This window comes from Salmo trutta, chromosome 13, assembly GCF_901001165.1.
Source record: "Salmo trutta chromosome 13, fSalTru1.1, whole genome shotgun sequence".
In the NCBI taxonomy this organism is placed as follows: Eukaryota; Metazoa; Chordata; class Actinopteri; order Salmoniformes; family Salmonidae; genus Salmo; species Salmo trutta.
The window spans coordinates 20,439,414-20,459,412 of record NC_042969.1 but is presented as its reverse complement, the minus strand read 5'-3'; the positions used below and the strand labels follow the sequence as shown (position 1 = coordinate 20,459,412).

The window sequence follows — 19,999 nt, the reverse complement described above, 5'->3', positions numbered from 1 at the left end:
CAAGCCTCTACTATGACAGGCCCTCAGGGAGAGGGAACTACGTCTGTCAAGAAGTATTTAAGGAAGAACTTATGATGTCATTTCAGTTCTCTGTTTGCCCTGCGAAGTGTTACAGTGAACCCGTATATACGAAGATTGCATTTACCATTTATTCTGCTTGACTAATTCTATTAATAAACAGCTGAAAATATATTCAGTAGCCTAGTGTTAAATTTTGTTCTGATACCAGAATTGAATTGATGCAGCCTTAACAATTGGTGACCCCGACGTGATTCTGGTAGAAGGACTTCGCTGGAACTTGTCCGGCCGATTGGCCATCGCTGTCGTCGGACGGTGTGTTTCACAAATCCTGACCGGTCAAACAAAAGGTAAGCAGACACCTATTGTGAATAACTAAAGTTATTTTGAAACAATTTTGAGAGTTGTGGTGTGATAAATGCAATCTTGAAACCGATCGATCGTTGATGATATAACAAGTGAATGTAATGTACTAGGTATTGAAGTACCAAGTGTGTATGTGGTTAGTCGGCGTACTTAACCGGAATGAGTGTGGGTGGATGTAGGTATAACAGCGATTGTAATGTACTAGGTATTGAAGTACCAAGTGTGTATGTGGTTAGTCGGCGTACTTAACTGGAATGAGTGTGGATGGATCTAGGTATAACAGCGATTGTAATGTACTATGTATTGAAGTACCAAGTGTGTATGTGGTTAGTCGGCGTACTTAACCGGAATGAGTGTGGATGGATCTGAGTATAACAGCGATTGTAATGTACTAGGTATTGAAGTACCAAGTTTGAGTGTGGCTGTCAAGTCTGGGACTGGTAGCAAGACTGATTATTAGTAGGCCTAATGATTGCAGTCAGAATGTGTTATGGTCCTCTGCTCTGAATACAGTCAGCCTTTGTGAGATTATTAAATAACTTTAATTCTGAGATTTCATTGGAATATAATTGCAGAAACTGGTTTAGAACAAATGACCAGAAGATGTTCAAGAAGGTAACAGTATATTTTATGGAGTTTATTTCAGTCTACTTGTTGAGTTGACCAGATTTGGCATAATACAGAGATAACGATAGCAGTTACAAAAATAGCTTAATTATTTTACAACCAAATACACAACCAAATAGACAAACTCTAATTCATCTAATTATTTTTATGAAACACACCAAACTGTCCTCAGACATTGTGTCAATAATGGTTGGCAAATATTCCTTAAAAAAAGAAAAACTGATGATATCTGCCAAAGAAATAAACACATGTAATATTGCAGAGAAACATCAGTTTGTTAAAGGGCAATTCCACCACATTTCAACCTTATTCATTATCTTCAGTACCATATCAGTGTCTACATATGTGAAAACAGTGTGTTTCTATGATATGTGGTTACAAAGAATCCCTGGAGTCAAAATCCATCTGTTTAAGCTAGATATATCTTTTTTTTTTACTCTTAAGGATTAAAAAGATGAGAAGAAAGGTGATTAAAAGAAGAAAGGTGAAAGAAGACAGATGAGAAGAAAGGTGATTAAAAGAAGAAAGGTGAAAGAAGACAGATGAGAAGAAAGGTGCTCTGTGATATCCCAGGGTAGGATTAAAAGTTTAAAAATATGTGATTTTCAAAACCTGCAATGAATTTGTAGCCAGAGAGTGAATTTTCTTGCTCCCTACACTGCAGCGAATCTCATAGTGTTTGAATATCATTGCTTTTAAAATGTGTCATCGGGTAGAACTTTTTTACTTTATATTTTTTTCTACAGAATGTAGAAATGCTCTGTTTTCACATATGTAGACACTGGCATTGTGCTGGAGATAATGAAAATTAGGTTGAAAAGCGCTGGAATTGCACTTTAAGGAAGGCACATTGCTGCATACAGTAGGTCCAATACTAAATTACCTTAAGATAGGCACATTGCTGCCTACAGTATGACCAATACTAAATAACCTTTAAGGTAGGCACATTGCTGCCTACAGTATGACCAATACTAAATAACCTTTAAGGTAGGCACATTGCTGCCTACAGTATGACCAATACTAAATAACCTTTAAGGTAGGCACATTGCTGCCTACAGTATGACCAATACTAAATTACCTTTAAGGTAGGCACATTGCTGCATACAGTAGGTCCAATACTAAATAACCTTTAAGGTAGGCACATTGCTGCATACAGTAGGTCCAATACTAAATTACCTTTAAGGTAGGCACATTGCTGCCTACAGTATGTCCAATACTAAATGAGAATGAAAAAGGAAACAAATATGATTGATCACCACATCCCAGTTGGAAATAACATGTTATGAATGAAAATACTGAAACCTGTGCATTAGTAAAGTACAATATAATGAAAGAATTGCTTATTAACTTCCACAGTCATACATTTCATAGCATAAATGTAGTATAATGAAACTCACAAGTTATAAGCTCCTTATATCAGTCATGTGCTGTTGACATTGAAATGGTGTGTGTGCGTGTGCGTGTGCGTGCGTGCGTGCGTGTGTGTGTGCGTGTGTGTGCGCGTGCGTGTGTGTGTGTGTGTGTGTGTGCGTAGGGTTGACAAAGAACCATACAGGAAGACTAAACACAGAGTGATCGAGCACCAAGAAGATAGATCTCCAAAAGACAATCCATAAAGTTAGAAAGAAATATGTAAATCAGAATAAAACCGTCAAATGAAAAGAGATCAAAATCTGTCTTTCATGATGTGATAATGTATAAAAAAACAGGTAAGTATAGTTAAACCAACCAACAATAACTACCTTTTTGTCAAGGTGTGCCAATGTGTACCAATGAATACAACTATTGTTAAATCAATGACATTGGGTACATTATTGTACTTCAGTCCGAATGTACTAAACTCATTGGTTAAGAAAAACAAACAAACAATAACATTTTATGTCAGCAGCAAGAATCCATACTGTTGTTCAGAAAACAGTATTTCATCTAAATGTGTTTTTAGCTAAGGTTAAGTGATAATCCTTCAATATACTTCAAAACTGTACTGTCAACACTGTCAGAAAATACTGATGTGATATTACTAATTGGCTTATGTCTGATAAAAGCCAAATTAATCACAAAATTACTTTATATTCAAACCGTTTGTTGAACTTCATTGATGAAATACTGCAAATTGCTCCAGTTCTGAATTTGAATTTAACACAATGAACTCAGTATGCATCTGTATATTATACAAACACGTCCATGCACAGGAATGCAAATGTAACTAAACTAGAATAAAATAAAACATCACACTTGTTATCACTGCCAGTAAGACACACACAAAACACATCTGCATTATGTGTATTTTTTTTTACATGGAAAGACTGTTAGAGACTTAAAGATTTCTCTTCGCGAACTATATACCTCAGTAACTTATTGCCTTAGTGTGCTGGTATGGGAGAGGTTTTCATGATGCTATATAATGTTGTGACTTGTGTTGATCATGCATTTTATTAAATGGAAACACAAAATAAAAGATGTCATAAAAGCACTTTCATCATATCCACAGAATTGTATTACTACTACCACTACTATTATTATTATTATTATGTGACATCATAGGTAAATCCTTGCCTCTGTAGCCCAGAACCAACAGTGAGCGTGATGAAAACCACAACTACAATTTATGGGTGAGATCACTCTTCAAGTGAAAGTGGAAATGCAGTGTTCTGTGTCGCCCCCTCCTGGTGTGTTTCCATAACACAGGGTCTCAGTATTCGGAATGGAACTGAACGGCACAGAACGTTCCGTCACTCTCTAGAGGTTGTCTGTCCTTTGTGCTCTCATGTCTGTCTGTCTCTCCTGCGTCTTCTCTCTGTCCTCCAGACCTGCTCTCCCCTCAGGGCTGAGAGAGAGTGAGACATTTGCATTTGAGCTTCTGTCTCCTCCTTTCAAAAACAGTGAGAGGAGAAAAGAGCACTGATCTACACTCCTCTCTCTATCACACCAGGAGGTCTGTCCATCCATGGGATCGAGCAGGGTGGAGCAAACACACACCCTCAGGCAGCAACAGGGGCCAGGCAGCAACAGGGCCAGGCAGCAACAGGGCCAGGCAGCAACAGGGTCAGGCAACAACAGGGCCAGGCAACAACAGGGCAGACGAGACTCCATTAGTAAGGCAGTCATTACCCACTCTCCCTATTCATCAACCCTCCAGCAACATGTGTGTCTGTCCGTCCATCCGCCCATCAGTCTGTCTGTCTGTTAGGTTAGGAGTCTGTTTGCTCCTATATTTCCCGTACCCGATGTTGCTCCAAGATGGCTGTGTTCCATTTACTACATTTCACTTCACATCTAAAGTCTATGTGTACAAAAAATATCTGTATCGATCGATATATCCAGTCTGGTTAATACTGTTGACTCAAAATAACGTCCATGATAAAAAAAAGCTCAATATATTATATAAAACGTTTCCATAAAAAGGCAAAAAATAACAAAAAAGCAATGTAGTATTCAGTTGCAATATATACCATATCAATATGTACAGTGGCCACGCTTGATGTTAGTCATCACTGCAAGAGAAGGAAAGCAGGGATTATAGTGGGGGTCACAGGTCAAGAGGTCACAGATCAAGAACAACAGAAAGGTTACTAACGTTAGCAAAGTCACTAGGGCTCTATAATACATGCTTTGTACTTCATCCTAATCATACTCATAAGAGGATTATTATATAACATACATGTTATAATCATACCCCAATCATATTTATTTATTGGGCTTAAACATGCTAATTGGTACAGTAAAACAATCTGAGTTGGGGGATGATCATTGCATTGTTCACTGTTTATCTTGAAATTCTGGTTTGATTGACAATGTTCTCTCATCATATTGCATGTGGTTGCAAATGAATGTACTACATATTACTCAGGCAGGTATTAATGAATGTACTACATATTACTCAGGCAGGTATTAATGAATGTACTACATATTACTCAGGCAGGTATTAATGAATGTACTACATATTACTCAGGCAGGTAGAGCCACACTGGACATTCAAATCCCCACTCACCTTGTGCCAACATCCTGGTATGGGCAGTCCATCTTGCCCCTAGTGGTAACAGAACAAGGGAGGGGTGGTTAGTGGTGCAGTTTCATGTCATGTGGGGTGAAAACACCAAAGAACTTTACCATACCACATGCAGTCAGCACATTGACAACCACATCCAGACCACAACACAACTCTGCGTAATTTTCATAATAAAACATTATGCTGATTTTAAGATTCCTGTGACAATCCAGCCTGCTGATGTTAGGAGATTACAGATTTCAGAGAGAAAACACACATGGAACAACAGGCTAAGGGAAACAGTGCATGGGATAGAATGAGGGAAAAGGCAGACACAAAAAGGTGGAAAGAGGTAGAAAGGTGGGAACAGGTAAAGATACTGTACCAAAGGACAGGGGGGCTCAGGGCCAGAAGGAGGAAGAGAAGGAGGGGTGGACTGTACCCCTTCATCAGAAAGTCCTTTAGTCCCATTAGAACCCTGTCAGCAAGAGCCAACCCACTGTTACACATACTCTGAACATACATCCCTCCCACAGACAGACAAAAACATCCATTGGAAATCATAGAAATAGAGATTAAAAAGGACAATTGTAAACACAAAGTGGTTACATATTTTATCCAGTCTGGCTCAAATGTCCATACTGTCATGGATGAAAGGTCAAGGTTGACATACCACAGGACAGGGCTGGTCCAGTCCAGGAGGACCCTGCTCCCCCTTCCCGCCCTTCAGACCTCTCTTCCCCATCGTCCCCCGGTCACCCTGCAGAGAGAGAGAAAGAGCGAGAGAGATAGACTCAGTGAGCATAGCCTTGCTATTGAGAAATGCCGCCGTAGGCAGACCTGGCTCTTAAGAGAAGATGGGCTATGTGAACACTGCCCACAAAATGAGGTGGAAACTGAGCTGCACTTCCTAACCCCCAACCAAATGTATGGCCATATTAGAGACACATATTTCCCTCAGATTACACAGATCCACAAAGAATTTGAAAACAAACCCAATTTTGATAAACTCCCATATCTACTGGGTGAAATGCCAGTGTGACATCACATCAGCAAGATTTGTGACCTGTTACTACAAGGGCAACCAGTGTAAATACAACCCATATTTATGTTTATTTATTTTCCCTTTTGTACTTTAACTATTTGCACATAATGACATTTGAAATGTCTATTATTTTGGAACTGTTGTGAGTGTAATGTTTACTGTTAATTTGTATTGTTTATTATCTACTTCACTTGCTTTGGCAATGTTAACATATGCCAATAAAGCCCTTAAATTGAATTGAGAGAGAGAGAGAGAGAGAGAGAGAGAGAGAGAGAGAGAGAGAGAGAGAGAGAGAGAGAGAGAGAGAGAGAGAGAGAGAGAGAGAGAGAGAGAGAGAGAGAGAGAGAGAGAGAGAGAGAGAGAGACAGGGAGTGTTGTGCACTAGAGTAGTTCCACTACATGTAAGTCAACTCGTACTTTAACTACATTTTGCCGTAGCATGTTGGTAGTTCAACTAAATAAACATCTTCTTAGTCTTTTCAGTAGTTAATTACTTTTTTTGCCACGTAATGGTGCAGCTAACTATTAGAACCACACACTATATTTTCAACCCCCAAGGCATTTCCTGCAAACCCCCCACACATTTGTATTATATGACATTTAAGTTTTAGATATGATACTTTTTCACAAAGTAGTTTTGATGCAGGCCTAGTGAACACATTTTTCAAGGTAACTTTAGTTACTTATTAAAAACGATATTTCTCTTAATGGTAACTTTCCTGTAGCTCAACTTCTTCCAGGGTGAAGTAATTGGTAGTTTGGTAAACTATATTTTCAGAGTAGATTCCCCAACACTGAGTATTCCCTGTAGGCCTAAAACACCCAATATAACTGACCACAATCATCAAACAAGAAGATTAGATGAATCAGGTAGAAATCCTGGGCCAAGCTGGTATGGTGTAGGTTCAATGACTATATACACGGAGTGCACAAAACATTAGGAACACCTGCTCTTTCCATGACATAGACTGGCCAGGTGAATCCAGGTAAAAGCTTTGATCCCTTATTGATGTCACTGGTGGTTAAATACACTTTAAATCAGTGTAGATGAAGGGGAGGTGACAGGTTAAAGACAGATTTATAAGCCTTGAGACAATTGAGATATTGATTATGTATGTGTGCCATTCAGAGGGTGAATGGGCAAGACAATATTTAATTGCCTTTGATCGGGATATGGTAGCAGATGCCAGGTGCACCAGTTTGGGTCAAGAACTGCAACGCTTCTGTTTTTTTAAAACTCAACAGTTTCCTGTGTGTATCAAGAATGGTCCACCACCCAAAGGACATCCAGCCAACTTGACACAACCGTGGGAAGCATTGGAGTCAACATGGGTCAGCATCCCTGTGGAACACTTTCGACACCTTGTAGAGTCCATGTCCTGATGAATTGAGGCTGTTCTGAGGGCAAAAGGGGGTGCAACTCAATATTAGGAAGGTGTCCTTAATGTTTTGTACACTCAGTGTATCGTAGACCAGTTGTGTTCATTAAGTATCTACTGCATGTAACACATATTGTTGGAACATTTTGCGAGTAAGCCAACAGTTCTTCATGCTTTATTATCTCCATCAATGTCATTGTGGAGGAAAAGTAGGCCACCATTTTTGTCAGGACATACTGGGATTTTGAGGTTGAGAACTCTGGGCCATGCATTATGCAGCATCATAATGCCATTGCCGTGACAACATACCTAACAATCCAGATGTTGCAGGAATGCATTCCGTTTCTTTATCACTTGCTGCTGGACACTTGGTGAGATATCAATATCAATATTGAGAGAACAGCATTGTTTTACAAAGTATCCGGAGAGAATGGCTATTGGCACGAATGCATCTGCCGTTACTGGTGAGAGGGCTTATTAAACTTCATCATTGCGTGAGTCAGTGCCACTAGAAAGCTCTGTAGGACTACAATTTCCTCCTCATATTGTACAATCTGTGTGTCTCAGTGTGCCTATAGAGTTTTTAAATATATACTGCTCAAAAAAATAAAGGGAACACTTAAACAACACATCCTAGATCTGAATGAAATAAATAATCTTATTAAATACTTTTTTCTTTACATAGTTGAATGTGCTGACAACAAAATCACACAAAAATTATCAATGGAAATCCAATTTATCAACCCATGGAGGTCTGGATTTGGAGTCACACTCAAAATTAAAGTGGAAAACCACACTACAGGCTGATCCAACTTTGATGTAATGTCCTTAAAACAAGTCAAAATGAGGCCCAGTAGTGTGTGTGGCCTCCACATGCCTGTATGACCTCCCTACAATGCCTGGGCATGCTCCTGATGAGGTGGCGGATGGTCTCCTGACGGATCTCCTCCCAGACCTGGACTAAAGCATCTGCCAACTCCTGGACAGTCTGTGGTGCAACGTGGCGTTGGTGGATGGAGCGAGACATGATGTCCCAGATGTGCTCAATTGGATTCAGGTCTGGGGAATGGGCGGGCCAGTCCATAGTATCAATGCCTTCCTCTTGCAGGAACTGCTGACACACTCCAGCCACATGAGGTCTAGCATTGTCTTGCATTAGGAGGAACCCAGGGCCAACTGCACCAGCATATAGTCTCACAAGGGGTCTGAGGATCTCATCTCGGTACCTAATGGCAGTCAGGCTACCTCTGGCGAGCACATGGAGGGCTGTGCGGCCCCCCAAAGAAATGCCACCCCACACCATGACTGACCCACCGCCAAACCGGTCATGCTGGAGAATGTTGCAGGCAGCAGAACGTTCTCCACGGCGTCTCCAGACTCTGTCACGTCTGTCACGTGCTCAGTGTGAACCTGCTTTCATCTGTGAAGAGCACAGGGCGCCAGTGGCGAATTTGCCAATCTTGGTGTTCTCTGGCAAATGCCAAACGTCCTGCACGGTGTTGGGCTGTAAGCACAACCCCCACCTGTGGATGTCGGGCCCTCATACCACCCTCATGGAGTCTGTTTCTGACCGTTTGAGCAGACACATGCACATTTGTGGCCTGCTGGAGGTCATTTTGCAGGGCTCTGGCAGTGCTTCTCCTGCTCCTCCTTGCACAAAGGCGGAGGTAGCGGTCCTGCTGCTGGGTTGTTGCCCTCCTGCGGCCTCCTCCACGTCTCCTGATGTACTGGCCTGTCTCCTGGTAGCGCCTCCATGCTCTGGACACTACGCTGACAGACACAGCAAACCTTTTTACCACAGCTCGCATTGATGTGCCATCCTGGATGAGCTGCACTACCTGAGCCACTTGTGTGGGTTGTAGACTCCGTCTCATGCTACCACTAGAGTGAAAGCACCGCCAGCATTCAAAAGTGACCAAAACATCAGCCAGGAAGCATAGGAACTGAGAAGTGGTTTGTGGTCCCCACCTGCAGAACCACTCCTTTATTGGGGGTGTCTTGCTAATTGCCTATAATTTCCACCTGTTGTCTATTCCATTTGCACAACAGCATGTGAAATTTATTGTCAATCAGTGTTGCTTCCTAAGTGGACAGTTTGATTTCACAGAAGTGTGATTGACTTGGAGTTACATTGTGTACTTTAAGTGTTCCCTTTATTTTTTTGAGCAGTGTATATGAAAAACATGGGTTCACGGTAGGCCTATCACAACACTGAATTTGAAGGAGAAAGCGAGTGCATGATCCCACATGAAATATGGGAGTTATTTTACATGCTCCGGAGTTAAGAATATTGTTAGCTTATATCGAGAGACCAAAAAAGCTAAACAGATAAACACATAATAATAATTAGTACTTCTAATTCTATGGGGGGCACATGAGAATTATGTCCCTTCAAATAAGCATCACTGAACATCACCATTGAGGTCATGCCCTGACCTGAGAGAGACGTTTTTCTCTGTTTGGTTAGGTCAGGGTGTGGCATTCTATGAGTTGTATGTCTATGTTGTCTTTTTCTTTGATTGGCCGAGTATGGTTTCCAATCAGAGGCAGCTGTCATTTGTTGTCTCTGATTGGGAATCATACTTAGGCAGCCCTTTTTCCCACAGTCAGTTGTGGGATCTTGTCTTTGTGTTGCATGCCTAGCTTTTTGTTCGTTGTATCACATTGAAAATAAAAATATGTTGAACCCAACCCACGCTGCGCCTTGGTCTCCTCCTAACGACGAATGTCACAATTGAACATTCCCAGGTCACAATTGAACATTCCAATGTCAATTGAGTTGGTTGATGATACAGTTTTATTCAATGCCTGTGGTACACCGTGTATGTCCATTCTAGTAATCCTAATTATATGGTCTGGAAATGTGTACCACCTGAACCAGAACCTGACCCTCAATTAAGACATGAATCCTTTCCGAGACAGCTCCTTAAAATGCCTGGGTAACAGTATAGCTTCCATCCCTCTCCTCGCCACTACCTGGGCTCAAAGCAGGGACCCTCTGCACACAGACAACAGTCACCCTGGAAGCATCGTTACCCATCGCTCCACAAAAGCTGCAGCTCTTGCAGAGCAAGGGGAACAACTACTTCAAGGTCTCAGAGCGAGTGACGTCACCGATTGAAAGGCTATTAGCGCGCACCCCGCTAACTAGCTAGCAATTTCACATCGGTTACACTTGTAGAGGCATGGGTTGGGGCTCATTGACAACATACAAAAGGAGAAGGTGGAGATACAATAAAGGAGAGAAGGTTGCAGAAAGGAGTAGACACTCCACATAGACAGACACTCCACATAGACAGACACTCCACATAGACAGACACTCCACATAGACAGACACTCCACATAGACAGACACTCCATATAGATAGATAGACACTCCACATAGATAGACAGACACTCCACATAGATAGACAGACACTCCACATAGATAGACAGACACTCCACATAGACAGACACTCCACATAGACAGACACTCCACATAGACAGACACTCCACATAGACAGACACTCCACATAGACAGACAAACACTCCACATAGACAGACAGACACTCCACATAGACAGACAGACACTCCACATAGACAGACAGACACTCCACATAGACAGACAGACACTCCACATAGACAGACAGACACTCCACATAGACAGACAGACACTCCACATAGACAGACAGACACTCCACATAGACAGACAGACACTCCACATAGACAGACAGACACTCCACATAGACAGACACACTCCACATAGACAGACACACTCCACATAGACAGACACTCCACATAGACAGACAAACACTCCACATAGACAGACAGACACTCCACATAGACAGACAGACACTCCACATAGACAGACAGACACTCCACATAGACAGACAGACACTCCACATAGACAGACAGACACTCCACATAGACAGACACACTCCACATAGACAGACACTCCACATAGACAGACACTCCACATAGACAGACACTCCACATAGACAGACACTCCACATAGACAGACACTCCACATAGACAGACACTCCACATAGACAGACACTTCACATAGACAGACACTCCACATAGACAGACACTCCACATAGACAGACACTCCACATAGACAGACACTCCACACAGACAGTATATTTAAATTACCTCAACACTCAGAATGTTCTTTAAGTAGTCTATTGGCCAGGAGAGACTGAGATCCACGCATAGCGATATATTACTATATGCAGTAAAGTTACCTCTATGGCCATAGTCACTGTTTTCACTAGCATTAGCTTGAATGCATAGCCAGACACTATTCTATAACATTAGCATTGAGACTTCTGATACTGAATGGACTCCAGGTCTTGTTTGGATGCATAAGTCACCTCAAAGCTGTGATGTTGTTACTATAGAAAGAACTACTGTTTCTTCCACTTTCAGATTCCCAGATGCCACAAATGAGTCGGTCTGAGTGAGGAAACAGCCCCCTATTTCCCATACTATACACCTCCTATAAACAGCCCCCTATACCCCATACTATACACCTCCTATAAACAGCCCCCTATACCCCATACTATACACCTCCTATAAACAGCCCCCTATACTCCATACGATACACCTCCTATAAAAACAGTCCCCTATACACCAGACTATACACCTCCTATAAACAGCCCCCTATACCCCATACTATACACCTCTCCTATAAACAGCCCCCTATACCCCATACTATACACCTCTCCTATAAACTGCCCCCTATACCCCATACTATACACCTCTCCTATAAACAGCCCCCTATACCCCATACTATACACCTCTCCTATAAACAGCCCCCTATACACCAGACTATACACCTCCTATAAACAGCCCCTATACCCCATACTATACACCTCTCCTATAAACAGCCCCCTATACCCCATACTATACACCTCTCCTATAAACTGCCCCCTATACCCCATACTATACACCTCTCCTATAAACAGCCCCCTATACCCCATACTATACACCTCTCCTATAAACAGCCCCCTATACCCCAGACTATACACCCCTCCTATAAAAACAGCCCCCTATACCCCAGACTATACACCCCTCCTATAAAAACAGTCCCCTATACCCCAGACTATACACCTCCTATAAAAACAGCCCCCTATACCCCATACTATACACCCCTCCTATAAAAACAGCCCCCTATACCCCATACTATACACCCCTCCTATAAAAACAGCCCCCTATACCCCATACTATACACCCCTCCTATAAAAACAGCCCCCTATACCCCATACTATACACCCCTCCTATAAACAGCCCCCTATACCCCAGACTATACACCCCTCCTATAAAAACAGCCCCCTATACCCCATACTATACACCTCCTATAAACAGCCCCCTATACCCCATACTATACACCTCCTATAAACAGCCCCCTATACCCCAGACTATACACCCCTCCTATAAAAACAGCCCCCTATACCCCATACTATACACCCCTCCTATAAAAACAGACCCCTATACCCCAGACTATACACCTCCTATAAAAACAGCCCCCTATACCCCATACTATACACCCCTCCTATAAAAACAGCCCCCTATACCCCATACTATACACCCCTCCTATAAAAACAGCCCCCTATACCCCATACTATACACCCCTCCTATAAACAGCCCCCTATACCCCAGACTATACACCCCTCCTATAAAAACAACCCCCTATACCCCATACTATACACCTCCTATAAACAGCCCCCTATACCCCATACTATACACCTCCTATAAACAGCCCCCTATACCCCAGACTATACACCCCTCCTATAAAAACAGCCCCCTATACCCCATACTATACACCCCTCCTATAAAAACAGACCCCTATACCCCACCCCTATACCCCACACTCTTATTATTTGTATTATTTCATTACCTTCATTGAAGGCATAGCCACAAAGGCAAACTAGACTAGCACAGTGGTTGTCACATCACAGAGACTTCAAATACTAGTGAGGAAAAATGGGATTTGAAACACTCATGCAAGGCATCATGACGATGATGAGACAGCCTACAGGAAGGAGGTCAGAGACCTGGCATGGTGGTTCCAGGACAACACCCTCTCCCTCAACGTCAGAAAGACAAAGGAGCTGATCATGGACTACAGGAAATGGAGGGCCGAACACGCCCCCATTCACATCAATGGAGCCAAAGTGGAGCAGGTCGAGAGCTTCAAGTTCCTTAGTGTCCACATCACTAAGAACCTATCATGGTCCACACACATCAACACAGTCATGAAGGGGGCACGACAATGCCTCTTCCTCCTCAGGAGGCTGAAAAGATTTGGCATGGACCCTCAGATCCTCAAAAAGTTCTACAGCTGCATTATTGAGAGCATCTTGACTGACTGCATCACCGCTTGGTATGGCAACTGCTTGGCATCCGACCGCAAGGCAGTACAGATGGTAGTGAGTACGGTCCAGTACATCACTGGGGCCGAGCTCCCAGACATCCAGGACCTCTATACCAGACAGTGTCAGAGGAAAGTCCTAAAAAAGACTCCAGCCATCCAAGTCATAGACTGTTCTCTCTGCTACCGCACTGCAAGCGGTCCCGGAGCGCCAAGTCTGGAACCAAAAGGCTCCTAAACAGCTTCTACCCCCAAGTCAACAGCTAATCAAATGGCTATCCGGACTATTTGCATTGACCCCTTTTTTGCACACTCACTAGATCCTACCTACACACACACACAAAATACACTCCAACACACACACACACACACACACACACACACACACACACACACACACACAAACACACACACACACACACACACACACACACACACACACACACACACACACACACACACACACATATTGACTCCACAAACACACACTCTCAAATAGACACAATTTCACTCTTTACATACGCTGCTGCTACTCTGTTTATTATATATCCTGACTGCCTAGTCACTTTTAATACATACTGTATTACCTCAATTACCTTAACTACCTCGTACCCCTGCACATTGACTTGGCACTGGTACTCCTTGTACATAGCCTCGCATTTTTTTTTATTGTGTTATCGTTTCCTTGAATTTTTGTTATTATTGTTTGCTAATAAAAAAAGCCTTACTTTGAAAAGTCTATACCTGTTGTATTCGGCGCCAGTGACAAATAAAATTGGATTTGATGCTGTGTATTTTGGTGGCCATATTTACAGATCATCCTAGTATATTAACAACTACAGTTCCCTACAGCACCCTAGTAGTGTACTTATGGTCCTTGTGTGGTCATAGTAACCATTAGTAATTAATCTCAGATCCCTACCCAATGTTTTATGGTATTAACATGCAGTGATGGAAAAAGTACACAATTGTCATACTTGAGTAAAAGTAAAGATACCTTAATATAAAATGACGAACGAGTACTTTTGGGTGTCAGGGAAAATGTTTGGAGTAAAAAGTACATTATTTCTTTAGAAGTGAAGTAAAAGGAGTCAAAATATAAATAGCAAAGTAAAGTACAAATACCTCCAAAAAACGACTTAAATAGTACTTTAAATTTCTTAAGTACTTTACACCCCTTCTAACACGTATTGGTTAACCCATCAACTTTAAACTGTCAAGACCTAAGTCAATGATGGCAGGTGACTATACAGGTGCAGCAACACTGATTATTATGTGTAATCATAGCAGGACTCTGGGCTATAGAAGAGAAGAAAATGCTCCTCCAACCTTGTCTCCTCTGTCTCCCCCGGATCCCTTCTCACCAGTCAGGCCTGGGAAACCCTGTAGAGGGAGGAACAGGTTAGTGTGTGCTGCAGGGAGTTCCCTGTGTCATAGAGTGGCAGGTCAAAGGTCAAAAACACTTTCATCCTTACATCCATTCCAGGCTCCCCGGACTTGCCCTGTCAACACACATTCATGAATGCATCAGTGCCAGCATGACTAAGACCATGAAATGCAATGACTGTAGGCCTGATATACTGAGGTTATCTAATGATGATGGCGTCACCCACCTTCTCTCCTTTTGTGCCTGGGAGACCCACCAATCCTGTGGGACCAGGGGGACCCTGAGGACCATCCATACCCTGGAGAGGACAGACATACTGTATGTTGGACATCATCATACTGCTGGTCTTCCTCCTCCTAATCTCATACATACACTACCGTTCAAAAGTTTGGGGTCACTTAGAAATGTCCTTGTTTTTGAAAGAAAAACAAATTTTTTGTCCATTGAAATAACATCAAATTGATCAGAAATACAGTGTAGACATTGTTAATGTTGTAAATGACTATTGTAGCTGGAAACAGCAGGTTTTTTATGGAATATCTACATAGGCGTACAGAGGCCCATTATCGGCAACCATCACTCCTGTGCTCCAATGCCACGTTGTGTTAGCTAATCCAATTTTATCATTTTAAAAGGCTAATTGATCATTAGAAAACCCTTTTGCAATTACGTTAGCACAGCTGAAAACTGTTGTTTGATTAAAGAAGCAATAAAACTGTCCTTCTTTAGACTAGTTGAGTATCTGGAGCATCAGCATTTGTGGGTTCGATTACAGGCTCAAAATGGCCAGAAACAAAGAACTTTCTTCTGAAACTCATCAGTCTATTCTTGTTCTGAGAAATGAAGGCTATTCCATGCGAGAAATTGCCAATATCCGCAAAACACCAGTCTCAACGTCAACAGTGAAGAGGCGACTCCGGGAGGCTGGCCTCTGTCTAGTGTCGGTGTTCTTTTGCCCATCTTAATCTTTCCTTTTATTGGCCAGTCTGAGATATGGCTTTTTCTTTGCAACTCTGCCTAGAAGGCCAGCATCCCGGAGTCGCCTCTTCACTGTTGACATTGAGACTGGTGTTTTGTGGCTACTATTTAATGAAGCTGCCAGTTGAGGACTTGTGAGGCGTCTGTTTCTCAAACTAGACACTATAATGTACTTGTCCTCTTGCTCAGTTGTGCATAAGGGCCTCCCACTCCTCTTTCTATTCTGGTTAGAGCCAGTTTACGCTGTTCTGTGAAGGCAATAGTTCACAGCGTTGTATGAGATCTTCAGTTTCTTGACAATATCTCGCATGGAATAGCCTTCATTTCTCAGAACAAGAATAGACTGACGAGTTTCAGAAGAAAGTTCTTTGTTTCTGGCCATTTTGAGCCTGAAATCAAACCCACAAATGCTGATGCTCCAGATACTCAACCAGTCAAAAGTTTGGACACACCTACTCATTCAAGGGTTTTTCTGGAAACCGTGTGTTTGATACCATTTCACTGAGTCCACTCCAGTCATTACCATGAGCCCGTTTTCCCCAATTAATAAGGTACCACCAACCTCCTGTGATATATATATATATATATATATACACACACACACACACACACAAGTATGTGGACATCCCTTTAAATTAGTGGATTTTGCTTTTTCAGCCACGCCCGTGGCTGACAGGTGTATGAAATCGAGCACAACAGCCATGCAATCTACAAACATTGGCAGTAGAATGGCCTTACTGAAGAGCTCAGTGACTTTCAGTGTGGCACTGTCATAGGATGCCACCTTTCCAACAAGTCAGTTTGCAAAATCTCTGCCCTGCTAGAGCTGCCCCGGTCAACTGTAAGTGCTGTTATTGTGTCACACAAGCTCGTCACACAAGCTCACAGAACAGGGACCGCCGAGTGCTGAAGCGCGTAGCGTGTAAAAAGCGTCTGTCCTTGGTTGCAACACTCACTACCGAGTTCCAAACTGCCTCTAGAAGCAACGTCAGCACAATAACTGTTTGTTGAGGGCTTCATTAAATGGGTTTCCATGGCCGAGCAGCTGCTCACAAGCCTAAGATCACCATACTCAATGCCAAGCATCGGCTGGGGTGGTGTAAAGCTCGCCACCATTGGACTCTGGAGCAGTGGAAACGCATTCCCTGGAGTGATGAATCACGCTTTACCGGCAGTCCAAAAGACAAATCTGGGTTTGGCGGGTGCCAGGAGAACGCTACCTGCCCGAATGCATTGCCCAACATCAGTGCCCGACCTCACATAATGCTGTTGTGGCTGAATGGAAGCAAGTCCCCGCAGCAATGTTCCAACATCTAGTGGAAAGCCTTCCCAGAAGAGTGGAGGCTGTTATAGCAGCAAAGGGGGGGACCAACTCCAATGTAATGCCCATGACTCTGGAATGAGATTTTCAACGAGCAGGCTTCCACATACTTTTGGTCATGTAGTGTATATTATTATTAATGTTATTTATTTTTTGGGATGTAAGTTTTTTGTTAAAAAGACTAAAATCACCAGGAATTCAGCTGAAAATGAGGTTACTTTAGTCAATCTGTTTCCAAGTATTCCCACTAATAAAAAAAGATAACTGATGGTGTCTCAAGATATGCAACGATAGCTATTTTCAAAACTCCCCTCTTTTTGGGCTAGTTGTGGTCAATTTGCAGTGTCCAAATGATCTTAATTATGATCCGGCCCCGCGACCATCCACTCTGATAAAAAGCTGCCCGCGGCTGAATCTAGTTGTCTACCCCTGGTCTACAGTATCACTCACCCTCAGTCCAGCAGGTCCAATGTCTCCCTTGTCCCCTTTAGCTCTGTCTCCAGGCTCTCCCTGCATGGGAACACATGATTCTCACTCTACACTCCAGAGCAGCTTCAGAATACAGACATTACTGGAGCCCTGGAGCTCTAATCTTACCTTAGGGCCAGGCATTCCATGGTGACCCTGGAAGACACAGAGATCATATCAGTGCTATGTATCTGAAGGGATTCAGCCGCATCATGTATATTGGGGAACAGAGGGGTGAAGCTGTTATATTCTAACACTCACCATGTACCCTGGAGGTCCGGGGAGTCCTGGGGGGCCGGGGGGGCCCGGCTGAGAAATCATCTGAACCTGAATGACAGAACACAATCAAGATGATCATATCAATGTCACCCCACTGTCTGTCTGAAGCAGTGTTAAAACCAATGTCCCGTGGGCCAACTTGTGCACGTAGTGACTTTCAGTGTGTTTCTCTTACCAGGTTATCTTCCAGCCTGGAGTCTCCCATCTCTCCCTTCTGTCCATCTATTCCCTGAGACACAGACAGACAGACAGACAGACAGACAGACAGACAGACAGACAGACAGACAGACAGACAGACAGACAGACAGACAGACAGACAGACAAACAGACAGACAGACAGACAGACAGACAGACAGACAGACAGACAGACAGACAGACAGACAGACAGACAGACAGACAGACAGACAGACAGACAGACAGGGGGATTTAACATCTTCTTACAGCACTCAACAGGTCGTGCCACTCAACTGTCTATCAGTATCAGTGTATGACTAGTCTCTCTCTACTAACCCCTGGCCTAGAGACTCAGTGTATGATTCTAGTCTATCTATACTAACCACTGACCCAGAGAGACTCATCAGTGTATGATTCTAGTCTATCTATACTTACCCCTGGCCCAGAGAGACCCATCTCTCCTTTCTCTCCTTTCTCTCCGATTGACCCTGTCTCCCCCATATCTCCCTTCGGACCCTAACAGGAGAGGAGGGTAGAGTTCAAAGGTGAGGGGAGCTTCGATTAACTATGTTCATGATCATCCCAGATAAAAATTGCATTAAATACAAAATGTACTGAATGACTGTTCTGTTCAGCGAACATTGGAATGATATGCTGATTTAATGGGATTGTGGGATATTCAAAATGTTAACTGGACATTAGTGTGACTACCATACCTTCTCCCCATCCAGTCCAGATGGTCCAGGCAAGCCTAGCTCTCCCTGGAGTGGGGAGGAAAATAACTTAACTCATCCTCAAGAGTCTTCATTGACTTCCAGTGATTAAAACTACAATGCATAGTATTTTACCCCCCTCATTTCCTTCAGAACATCCTCAATTCATCAGGTCATGGACTCTACAAGGTGTCAAAAGTATTCCACAGGGATACTGGCCCATGTTGACTCCAATGCTTCCCACGGTTGTGTCAAGTTGGCTGGATGTCCTTTGAGTGGTGGACCATTCTTGATACATACAGGAAACTGTTGAGTGTGAAAAACCCACCAGTGTTGCAGTTCTTGATTCAAACTGGTGCGCCTGGCACCTACTACCATACCCCGTTCAAAGGCACTTAAATATTTTGTCTTGCCCATTCACCCTCTGAATGGCACACATACACAATCCTTCATTTACATTGATTGAAGTGGATTTAACAAGTGACATCAATAAGGGACCATAGCTTTCACCTGGTCAGTCTTTGTCATGGAAATAATGTTTTATATACTCAGTATATATTGATATAATGTATTGTAGCAGGCTCAAGTGTGTGGGGTTTCCACGTCACCAAGTTCAATAACAAAACATGCACCAGTAGCACAACTAGAAAACAAATGGGCAGTTTATTAGGGATTTTTGTACACTGGGGAATAAGGGGGAATTCACCAATTACTTCACAGTCCACAAGCCATTCTCGTAGTCCATTCCGTTCTCCAGGGGCAATCCTAAAACTCGGGGGGCTGCACCACTCACTATTTGATTATATCAGCTTCCAACATCGATTTTATCTCGGTCCTGACAGCCTCTCTCCTTGCTTCCGGTAGGGTTTCAACTTCACCTTTTTCCCGGGTCTGATGATGATGCT

The 19,999-nt window shown here is 42.8% G+C and overlaps 1 protein-coding gene and 1 long non-coding RNA gene across 2 annotated transcripts in view; one reads left to right on the top strand and one right to left on the bottom strand.

Annotated features, from left to right (window-relative positions):
• The first annotated feature begins 77 nt into the window (after positions 1 to 77).
• LOC115205417 (uncharacterized) lies at positions 78 to 1,586 on the top strand. The gene is made up of 2 exons (XR_003880602.1): positions 78 to 368; positions 1,456 to 1,586. It is a non-coding gene; the product is annotated as an uncharacterized LOC115205417 (long non-coding RNA).
• LOC115205416 (collagen alpha-1(XXIII) chain-like) overlaps positions 1,001 to 19,999 on the bottom strand; it is a 38,309-nt gene continuing 19,310 nt past the window's right edge. The window contains exons 11-23 of the mRNA XM_029771382.1: positions 19,098 to 19,142; positions 18,817 to 18,897; positions 18,383 to 18,436; positions 18,190 to 18,255; positions 18,058 to 18,084; positions 17,911 to 17,970; positions 15,388 to 15,459; positions 15,250 to 15,276; positions 15,104 to 15,157; positions 5,673 to 5,759; positions 5,385 to 5,477; positions 5,003 to 5,041; positions 1,001 to 4,505 (exon numbers count right to left, since the gene is read on the bottom strand). Coding sequence (XP_029627242.1) covers positions 4,503 to 4,505; positions 5,003 to 5,041; positions 5,385 to 5,477; positions 5,673 to 5,759; positions 15,104 to 15,157; positions 15,250 to 15,276; positions 15,388 to 15,459; positions 17,911 to 17,970; positions 18,058 to 18,084; positions 18,190 to 18,255; positions 18,383 to 18,436; positions 18,817 to 18,897; positions 19,098 to 19,142 — 708 coding nt within the window. The 3' untranslated portion in view covers positions 1,001 to 4,502. The remainder of the gene's footprint in view (positions 4,506 to 5,002; positions 5,042 to 5,384; positions 5,478 to 5,672; positions 5,760 to 15,103; positions 15,158 to 15,249; positions 15,277 to 15,387; positions 15,460 to 17,910; positions 17,971 to 18,057; positions 18,085 to 18,189; positions 18,256 to 18,382; positions 18,437 to 18,816; positions 18,898 to 19,097; positions 19,143 to 19,999) is intronic.